The 11,014-nt window shown below is 45.2% G+C and overlaps 1 protein-coding gene across 1 annotated transcript; it reads left to right on the forward strand.

Annotated features, from left to right (window-relative positions):
- The first annotated feature begins 7,954 nt into the window (after window positions 1-7,954).
- LOC129641125 (melanoma-associated antigen B2-like) lies at window positions 7,955-9,857 on the forward strand. Its single transcript, XM_055565916.1, has one exon. It carries the CDS (start codon window positions 7,993-7,995, stop codon window positions 9,370-9,372), a length of 1,380 nt encoding a protein of 459 aa, XP_055421891.1. The 5' UTR covers window positions 7,955-7,992; the 3' UTR covers window positions 9,373-9,857.
- Window positions 9,858-11,014: the final 1,157 nt, after the last annotated feature.

The following is an 11,014-nucleotide window of genomic DNA, read 5'->3' on the forward strand; positions in this document are numbered from 1 at the left end:
TTAAAGGGGTGGAAAGGAAGCAGATGTGGCTGTGTAAGCTTAACATGAGAAATCCTTGTGATGATGGAAATGTTCTGTATCTTGGTTGTTTTCTCATCAATGTCCTAGATGGGATACTGTCTATACGGTTTTGCAATGTTACCGATGAGGGCAACTGGGTGAAGGGTACATGGGAGCTCTCTGTACTATTTCATAAAATTGTATGTAAATCTGTAATTTTCTCAAAAAAAAAAAGTAACTTCAAAAATGTAAAGAAAAAAACAAACTGCCAAATAATTCTTCAAGATCTCTGTATTATATAAAATGATAATTTTATTGTTTATCTCTTGCATTCTCCATGTTAGGTAATTTGTTTTGATGGAGACACCAATAGAAATAATCTGAATAAAATATTAATGCTGAATAAAAAAAAATGAGATCAGAAACCTTAAAACAGTTAGAAGAAAACATAGGGGAGAACGCTTTGTCATTTGTCTTGGCAATGTTCTGGGGATTTTAGTTTTTTTTTGTTGTTGTTGTTGTTTTTAATTTGACAACAGACCCAGAGGGATGGAATGGGGAGGGAGGAGGGAGGAGGGTTCAGGATGGGGAACACATGTATACCTGTGGCGGATTCATTTTGATATTTGGCAAATCTAATACAGTTATGTAAAGTTTAAAAATAAAATAAAATTAAAAAAAAAAAAAAAGAAACACAGGCAAGAAAAACAAAAATAAATGGCACTACATCAAATTAAAAAGATTCTGTATAGCAATGGAAACAATCAACTAAATGAAAAGGTGGAATAGGAGAAAAAGTTTGCAAGCCATATATCTGATAAATTAATATAAAAGGAACTCAGACAACTCAATAACAGACTAATTAATTGAAAATAACTAAAAAAGGAGCAAAGAACCTAAATATTTTCCAAAGAAGACATACAAATGGCCAACAGCTATATGAAAAGGAGCTCAGCATCACTAACCACCAGAGAGATGATAATCCACACCACAGTAAGAGATCACCTCATACCTGTTGGGAGAGCTATTATCAAAAAGCCAAGTGATAACACGTTTTGGCAAGGGTGTTGAGAAAAGGGAACCTTTGCACACAGTTGCTGGGAATATAAATTGGCACAGCCACTATGGAAAAGAAGCGTGGAGGTTCCTCAGAAAATCACAACTGTAACTATCGTACGACTCAGCATTGCCACTTCTTTGTATGTAGTTGACCCTTGAACCACACAAATTTGAACTGTGCAGGTCCACATATAGATGAATTTTTTTCAATAAATACATTGGAAAACTATTCAGAGATTTGAGATGACTTGAAAAAACAGGTGACTCACATAGCCTAGAAATATAAAAAGATTAAGAAAAAGCTGTCATGGATGCATAAAATTTATGTAGATGCTAGTCTATTTTATCACTTCATGGGAAATAGATGGGGAAACAGTGGAAACAGTGTCAGACTTTATTTTTTTGGGCTCCAAAATCACTGCAGATGGTGACTGCAGCCATGAAATTAAAAGACGCTTACTCCTTGGAAGGAAAGTTATGACCAACTTAGATAGCATATTCAAAAGCAGAGACATTACTTTGTCAACAAAGGTCCATCTAGTCAACGCTATAGTTTTTCCTGTGGTCATGTATGGATGTGAGAGTTGGACTGTGAAGAAGGCTGAGCGCCGAAGAATTGATGCTTTTGAACTGTGGTGTTGGAGAAGACTCTTAGAGTCCCTTGGACTGCAAGGAGATCCAACCAGTCCATTCTGAAGGAGATCAGCCCTGGGATTTCTTTGGAAGGAATGATGCTAAAGCTGAAACTCTAGTACTTTGGCCACCTCATGCAAAGAGTTGACTCATTGGAAAAGACTCTGATGCTGGGAGGGATTGGGGGCAGGAGGAGAAGCGGAGGACAGAGGATGAGATGGCTGGAATGGCATCACTGACTCGATGGACATGAGTCTGAGTGAACTCTGGGAGTTCTGTGATGGACAGGGAGGCCTGGTGTGCTGCGATTCATGGGGTCGCAAACGTCAGACACGACTGAGTGACTGAACTGAACTGAACCATAAAATATACACAAATATGAAAAGATGAAATTTATCAAAAGTTATGTGCACACACAGACACACACACACACTTATGGACCATGAATAGCACTATTCGTCCCTGATGAGCAGTTTCAGTAGTAAATTGTGATCTCAAAAAACTGATCACCAATGGTTTTCAGGTAGTTCTCATTCTGTTTACTATGATACATTGTAAACCTTGAATAAAATGATAGGACTCATATGAAGTGCCCCTAGTGGTGCTGGAAGTGCTTTAAAGAAGCAGAGAGAAGTCACGATATTATGCAAAAAAGTTGAATTGCTTGTTGTGTACCACAGTTTGGGTCTGCAGTCGTGGTTGCCACCATTTCAAGATGAATGAATCCAGCATAAGGACCACTGTAAGAAAAAGAACAGGAAATTTAAGAAGCCAACACTGCAGCTACACCAGCAGGTGTGAAAATCTTGTGCTTTTTGTGAACTACATTTTTATCTTGTGTTCAAAATATAGCTTGTATGTGGGTGCAGGATTGCTACAAGCAAGGCGTACCTATAGACTCTAATATGATTGAAGAAAAATCAAAGTCATTATGACAACCTAAAGCAAAAGGTGGGGGTGAAGGATCTAAAGCTGGAGAATTTAATGGCAGCAAAGGATGGCCTGACAAATTTAGAAAGAGGTTTGACTTAAAATATCAAAATAATAGGAGAAGCAGCTTTTGCGAAATCAACAGGCAACAGATGTGTTCCCAGATGCCATTAAGAAAATCACCAGGTATTAGCTCTTCACAGGATAGCTATCGCAGAGTCTGGGTTGCTATCTCAATTTAGTTCCCTCAGATTGCCCTCGGGGCATTCAGACACGGGGTCCTTACCCTAAGCAATGCAGCCTGCGCCTCCCTGTCAAGCCCACCCCCCGCCCTCCCCCGCCTTGCCGGTGGCAGACGTGAGTGTCTAGGCTGCTGCTCCACTGGGAGTTGCCGTTAGGCATGTAATCTGTGGGTTTTAATTATTTATGTATGTATTTATTTTTCTTCCTCCCAATTATATTGCCCTCTAAGATTCCTAGGCTCACCACAGACCCGCCAGTGAGAGTCTTTCCTGGTGTTCGGAAACTACTCTCTTTTTTTAAGACTCCCTTCCTGGGATGGATTTCCATCCCTACCTCTTTTATTTCTATGTTTATCTTTTATATTTTGTCCTACCTCCTTTTGAAGACAATAAACTGCCTTTGTAGGTTCCTGATGTCCTCTGCCCGCGTTGAGAAGTTGTTTTGTGGAATTTTCTCAGCATTCAAATGTTCTTTCAATGAATTTGTGGGGGAGAAAGTGGTCTCCCCATCCTATTCCTCTGCCATCTTAGGACTGCCCCTTGAAACATGGGATCCTAATTCCACAACCAGGGTTTGAACTCATACCCCTTACACTGGAAGCACAGTTTTGTTTTTTGTAATTTGAACGTTTATTTTTTGCTTGGGGACAGCCGGTTAACAATATTGTGACAGTTTCAGATGAACAGTGAAGGGACTCACCCATACATAGACATGTATCCACTCTGCCCCAAACTCTCCTACCATCAATATTGCCACATAGCACATAACCAAAATAATTAAGAGAGATAAAGGAGAGAAAGAGATAATGCTCACTAGCCCTATGATTATCTGCATGTGCAAATTCAGACACCCTCAAGTTATCAAGGGCTTACAAGATTATCAGGTGCCATGCTTCTATGTAGAAAGTAAATACTTAATTTTTTTAATTAAAAATATTTATTTTTATTTATTTTTGGCTGCTCTGAGTCTTAGCTGTGACACTCGGGATCTTTGTTGCCACATGCAGGCTCTTTAGTTGTGGCATGTGAAAGTTTTAGTTGTGGCACATGAACTCTTCGTTCTGGTATGTGGGATCCAATTACCTGACCAGGGATCGAACCTGGGCCCCCTTCACTGGGAGTACAGAGTCATAACCACTGGACCAACAGGAGGGTCCTGAAAGTAAAGACTTTAGAACCACCCTAAATCTGGTGGCTCAGAAAGTAAAGAATCCACCTGCAATGTGGGAGTCCTGGGTTTGATTCCTGGGTTTGGTACATCCGCTGGAGGAGAGCAACTCACTCCAGGATTCTTGCCTGGAGAATCCCCATGGACAGAGGAGCCTGGCAGGCTACAGTCCATGGGGTTGCAAAGAGTAGGACATGACTGAGCAACTAAGCACACAACCAAAATCTGGCTGAAGAGAAGGAATATATCAGCTCTTTTTCTCTGACAGCATAACATCTGTCCTGACTTCCTTGATTTCTGCTGCATTTTCCTAATCTTACATCACTTTTGGAACTTAGACCCGTTTTCTCCAAGATTTGCTAGAGGGTAACTGCTCAAGTGTTTGTAGGAATATGCATTTCCAGGAAGCCTTTAATCAAGCAACAGAAGCTGATATCAGAACTCCATGAAAGAGGACTGTGGAGACAGTGACTCCTGATTATAGTGGTCACCCAAACAGCCATCTTAAAGCAGTAGAAGGAGCAGTCTCAGGCTCTGGTCGATGTAGTGAGGATGCTGAGCAAGAGGAATCAGAAGGACTCGAGTTGCATCCCTGCTGCCTGTTTTCAGAGGCCCTTATGGACTACGATCACATGAGGGTCACCCTGACTTCCAACTTGGAATTCTCAAGGAGACTAGGACCTTGATTAAGACAAGTAGCTTCACAAAGCAGAGAGTGGAGTTACAGGGTTCGTCCCGTGTCAATGTGAGGACGTGAAAGTGCACTCACAGTAGCACACACTGCATCGAAGGAGGCCCTGGAAAATCTCTGTCGCTGTGCTCCCCAGGAAGCTCAGGGCACAGATGTCAGGTTGATTTCAGTCTGGAAATTCTCAGTGAGGTGAGGCCTCTGTCTAATAGGATCAGCCTAGTTTCGTGGGTGGACGAACCTGAGCCCAAGCAGGACCTCAGATGACAATGCTGAGTGTTAGCGGGGACCCCTGGAGAGGGAGCCAAACAGCATTCTGTAAATTCTTAGCTCTGAGAGACCCAGAACAGCTACTTCTAAGTGGTCCCCACATTCCACCTGTGTGAACTCAGGGAGGGCAAGGCCTTCTCTCGCAGGATAGGGCCCCAGATCTGCAGAGGGGTGTCATCTTGACCATAACTGGACTTAAGGTGAGGACGATCAGTGCTAATGAGAGGATCTCCCCAGAGCAGTGCTCCAATTCCTTCCACTAGGGACTTGGGTTGGAGAAGGAAATGGCAACCCACTCCAGTGTTCTTGCCTGGAGAATCCCAGGGACAGGGGAGCCTGGAGGGCTGCCATCTATGGGGTCGCACAGAGTCGGACATGACTGAAGCGACTTAGCAGCAGCAGTAGCAGGGACTTCGGAAGGCAAGGGCTTTGTTTGGGGGCTGTAGGACTTGGGTTCATAGATGGAGGCGTTCGGGGCTCTGATAAACCACACACGGAGGACGCTGAGAGAGAATCCAGGGACGGATGAATATTGAGCTACTGGGGCTCCCGTAGCACGCCACCCTTGCCGTCGACCCCGGAAGACGTCACGCAGGACCCTGTGCAGATCCCCTCCATTTCCGCTTCGAAGGCGAGGAGCTCGAGCGGTAGCTGCAGCAACCGTTTGGCGGAGACTTAGTGTCCAGAACTTGTCCGGAACCAAGGTGAGGACCTGAATGTAGCTGAAGGGACTTTCCCAACCCTCCCAGTAATAAAAGTGACCCATCCACATCCCACCCCTGTGATATGGCTCTTGTGGGCCCCTCAGAGCTATCGGCCGAATGTGGTCTAGAGTGTCTCAGGCTAAGGCGTTGGTTTGTGGGGGTAGGCCCAGATTCTACCCCCGGAGGTGGTCTAGGACCTAGATAACGGCCCTGAGGACTGAGGAGCAGAGTTCGACACTGCAAGGGGGCCACACTGAGCGACTCCCCTATACTGGGCTCTAGGAGGCCTCGGGTAAGTTGGCCAACTGTGGTGCCCCCTGGTGTCCACTGGAGGTGGTTTTGGTGAAGTGAGAACCTTGCTCTAACAGAATAAAACCAGTTCAACAAAGGGAGCTAGTCTGCAACATGATTCATGGTTGTGACGCTGAGTAAGTATGGCGGCCACTTCCTTAAGAAACGGGGCCACGTAAAGTGCCAGCCCTGTTTTCAGGCCTGGGAGAATAGGGCGTTTTGACATGACACTTCCCGGGACATCTCAGGGAAATGAGCAACCAGGTCAAAGTGGTAGCCTTAGGTTATTAAGGGAGGGTTTCAGATTTGCCAGGGGTCATGGTGAGAACCTCGGGGGCTGTGGATATGTTCCACACCACATCATTCGGACCAAATCCTCCCTGTCGTCATCCCTGGCAGACCTCAAGAATACATGTCAGTCCCCACTGTGGGCTAAGGAGTGGTCAGCTAAGGCAGTGGTGAACAGAGGGAGAGCTCTTAGACCCTGTCATGTGTCAAATGTAGACCTTGGATACTTCTATGTCCTGGCTATTGTAAATAGTGCTGCAGTGAACATTTGAGTACAAGTGTCTTTTTCAGTTAGTTTCCTCAGGATATAGCCTCCGTAATGATACTGTTGGCTCATGTGGTAGTTTTATTTCTAGTTTTTTATGCAGAGTGAATTAAGTCAGAAAGAGGAAAGCCAATATCATATATTAATGCATATATTTGGAATCCAGAAAGATGGCACTGATGAACCTCTTTGCAGGACAGCCTGGGTATGCAGGCATAGAGAACACACTGGTGTAAACAGTGGGGGAAGTAGAGGGAGGGACAGATTGAGAGAGTTACATTGGAAATGTACAAATTACCATATGTAAAATAAATAACCACTGGGAATTAGTTTTATGACTCAGGGAGCTCAAAGCCAGTGCCCTAACAGCTTAAGAGGGGTGGGATGGGGTGGAGGGGGGAGAGAGTTTGGAGAGGGAGGAGACATACAGTATACCTATGGCTGATTCATGTTGATGTCGGGCAGAAAATAACACAGTATTGTAAAGATATTATCCTTCCATTAAAAATAAATAAATTTGTTTTAAAAAAGACATATAGAAGAAAAGAGAAGCAAAAAAAAAAAAATTAACTTTGAATTGGGATCTTGGATGGGACCACAGGGAGGTCAACCTGCCTGCAACAGCTTCCATTCTTAGGAGACCGTGTTTGGGAAGATGAGGTCATCCTCACTTCCTCCTGTGGGGACACAGGGTGATTGGCTTTTACTATCAGACAGGTATCAGTTCAGGAGAAAGGGGAGGTTCTCTGCCAGGCGCCCAGTTAAGGAACCTGAGTGAGGACTTAGAGCATGCGTCCCAACCCTTGGATTTCAGCCCAGGAAATCTCAGAGATGGGCTGTGAGGTTGAACATCTGCTTTACTGTTTTATACTAAGTCTAAGGGAGGGGAAATGTCTTGTCTGAAGGTGCAGCCACCAGTTAGCAAATGGAGAATAGTGCCCAACGTTTTAAGGAGCCAAGGTAAGGACCCTTGGACCCAAGGAATGATGATCCCAGTGAACTCAGGGTAGAAGAGACCCTACTGAGCTCTCAGAACTGGGTATCCCCTGGGAGGGAGGTGCACTGAGGCATCCCTTCACGTGGAGGTCTGAAGTGTCTGCATCAGAGCCAGGACTTGATGTGATAATACTGAAGATGAGCTGAGAAGACCCCACTGTCAGCACATGGTGTCACCTCAGTAAATCCAAAGCAGGGCTGAGGGGACGCAGAAGAATAGTAAAGCCTCTGTTCTTCCTCTGGGATTCTCAGGGGACAGGCTGAGCAGGAAAACAGGAGCCTTGTGGGTTCCTAGGGCAGTGTCCTCAAGGACACCTGCAGAGGCGGCCTTTGATTAAGCCAAGGTAGAATCTCCCAGTTTTAAGGTGCTCATGTCACCTCATTTTCCATCCTCCAGGTGCCCCAATCTCCTGTCTCTTGGCCCAGACCCCTGCCTGCGGTCCCTGACCACAGCTGTCATGCCTCGTGGGCAGAAGAGTAAGCGCCGTGCTCGTGATAAACGTCGCCAGGCCCAGGCTGAGACCCACGGTCTTCATGATCAGGCTTCCACATCTAGGGGAGAAGAGACCACCTCCTCCTCCCCTCCTGATTCAGAGAGTGCGCCCTCAAGCTCGTCTGCTGCTGGCACCTCCAAGGGGCCTCCGGGAGCCCAAGGCAGCACCAGTGCTGCTGCAGGTGCTATACGCAAAAGATCTGGTGCCGGTGGCGCAGCACGCTCGAGATCTGGAGTAGGTGGCACAGCACGCTCGAGATCTGGTGCAGGTGCCGAGGGCCAAGTTCAGGGAGGTGAAAATTCCTCCCAGGCCTCAGCTGCTGCTGAGAGCTCTCACACAGATCTTCTGACCATGGAGTCAGAGAATTTGGTGCAGTACATGCTGTTTAAGTATAAGATGAGGGAGCTAATTAAGAGGTCAGAAATGGTGAAGGTTATCCACAGAAGGTACAAGGCGCAATACCCTGAGATCCTCAGCAGGGCCTCTGAGCAGATGGAGATGGTGTTTGGCATGGTGCTGAAGGAAGTCAGGCCCAACAGTCACTGCTATACCCTGGTGAGCAACCTAGATCTCAGCGACAGTGAGTCTATGAGAGGTGACTGGGGGCTGCCGAAGAATGGTCTTCTGATGCCTCTGCTGGGTGTCATCTACCTGAATGGCCATCGCACCTCTGAGGAGGAGGTCTGGAAGTTCCTGAATATTCTGGGCATCTATGATGGAAGAATGCACTTCATCTTTGGAGACACCAGGAAGCTCATCACAGAAGATCTGGTAAAGGAAGAGTACCTGGAATACAACCAGGTGCCTGGCAGCAATCCCCCTCGCTATGAGTTCCTGTGGGGTCCTAAAGCGCTCACAGAAAACAGCAAGACGAAAGTCCTGCAATTTTTGACCAAGGTCAACAATTTGGTCCCTGACGCCTTACTGCCGCATTATGAGGAGGCTTTGAGAGAGGAGGCAGAGAGCTCCGGAGCCAGAGCTGCAACCGGGACCGGCCCTTCTGCCTCAGCCAGCGCTGGCCCTTCTGCCTCGGCCAGACCTGGCACTTCTGCTGCAGCCAGGGCTGGCACTTCAGCCTCAGCCAGGGCTGACATGTCTGCCTTGACCAGTGCTGGCCCTTCAGCCTTGGCCAGGGCTGGCCCTTCGGCCTCGGCCAGGGCTGGCCCTTCTGCCTTGGCCAGACCCATCGCTTCTGCTGCAGCCAGGGCTGTCATGTCTGCCTTGGCCAGTGCTGGCCCTTCTGCCTCGGCCAGGGATGGCACTTCTGCTGCAGCCAGGGCTGGCACTTCTGCCTCAACCAGTGCCCACTCCAGGGCCACATCCAGCCGCTCATCTGGCCCCTAGTGTGGTCTGAAGCCCATTCTTCGCTTTGTGGTTGGAAAAGCCTGTCAACCTGTGTTCCTAATATACATCAATAACTTGTTGACTTTTTATTCCTCAATTTTCAATTGTTACTTTTTACAACAAAGTTTATTTTAGGTTAATGATAGAAGTATTTGAATTACATGGGTCTCATGCTGTTTGCTGTTTGTCAGATTTAGGATTAAGAGTTTTGTTCTTTGAAATACATATTGGAAATCCTCAAATCACTTTTGTGATCCAAGCTGAGAATAACTACACTTTAGGATAAGAATATCCATAGAAATGTGCAAGACACCACACTAAGGCTCAGAACATAGATGCATAGAAAAACAGCTGAAAGTTTGTCAATTTTTGGTTTGCTTTACTTACTCTCTGTTTAGTTTCCCTTTATATAAATGTAAAAGATATATACTTTGATCGGATTATATTTTTCAAGAATGTTTGAGAATATAAATTATAGCAAATGATTTATATGTGGTTCTTTTACACAAACATTAATTGAGCATCTGCTCCTAAGAAAACTTCATGCTTGTACTGGCAATGTTTAGTCAAAAAAAAAAAAAAAAAAGCAGTGCATGCCTCTGCCCATGCAGTTATAGTTACTCAGAGAAGCTGTCATTTTTTGGAAGAGGCTGAGTTACTCTCTAAATCAGAAAGAACAAGAGAGAAGCAAGGTAAAGAGGGGGTGGCGAGAACATATTACTTTGGTTTCATTGCTAAGCAGAAGTTTGGCTGATTGGGGAGGTTGGATCTTTTTTTATTTTTTATCAGTTAGAACACTGCATAGTCCCTGACATCTCTTAGATGCCAAAAGAAAAAAAAAAACACAACCCAGCTGATGTAACATCTGAGGTCAAGATAATCATAGTAATAACTACTATTGCCCCTAATGTCTCAATAGATACAGGCGTCGTGCCCAATGCTTTCCATAAATACATATATTCCACCAATCCTACCAGACAGAGCTTATCAAACTCACTTCACAGTGGAGAGCCTGAGGCTTATAGAGTTAGAGTTTGGTTTTGTGCCGAAATACTTAAGGCTGGTAATTGACAGAGCTGGGACTAGACTCCTGCCCTAAACTAACTTGAGCACTCATACTATTCTTCTCTCCCCACCCTGAGACACACCCTTGTCTTTTTTTTTAAACAAGTACTTTTGACATTTCATTTCCTTTTCCTTATTTATTTACTATTTGTTTATTTATTTATTTGGCTGTGCTGAATCTTATTTGCGGCACATGGGATTTACTTCCCTGACGGGATCGAACCTGGGCCCCCTGCATCGGGCGCCTGGGGTGCTAGCCACTGGACCACCAGGAAAGTCCCCACCCTGTATCTTTTATTTCAGTGTTTTTCTCAGCACTTCAAAATTTGTCCTAGGTGATAAAAAAAGAATGCCCTTGTGCTCAAGCTACTGGATTGGAATGTGTAGCCAGAGCAGTAAGAATACCAAATATATTTAACAAAAAATACGTATACCTTATTCATTACTCACAGATGAATGAAAGAGACAATATTCTGTGCCAGTATAAGCATGTACATTGGCCGTGTTAGATAACCTCTGAAGACCAAGGGCTCTCCATATCTTGCTTACAGTCTCTTGCCTATAGAAAGTAAATCTT

The sequence above is a fragment of the Bubalus kerabau genome, unplaced genomic scaffold (genome assembly GCF_029407905.1).
Source record: "Bubalus kerabau isolate K-KA32 ecotype Philippines breed swamp buffalo unplaced genomic scaffold, PCC_UOA_SB_1v2 scaffold_76, whole genome shotgun sequence".
In the NCBI taxonomy this organism is placed as follows: Eukaryota; Metazoa; Chordata; class Mammalia; order Artiodactyla; family Bovidae; genus Bubalus; species Bubalus kerabau.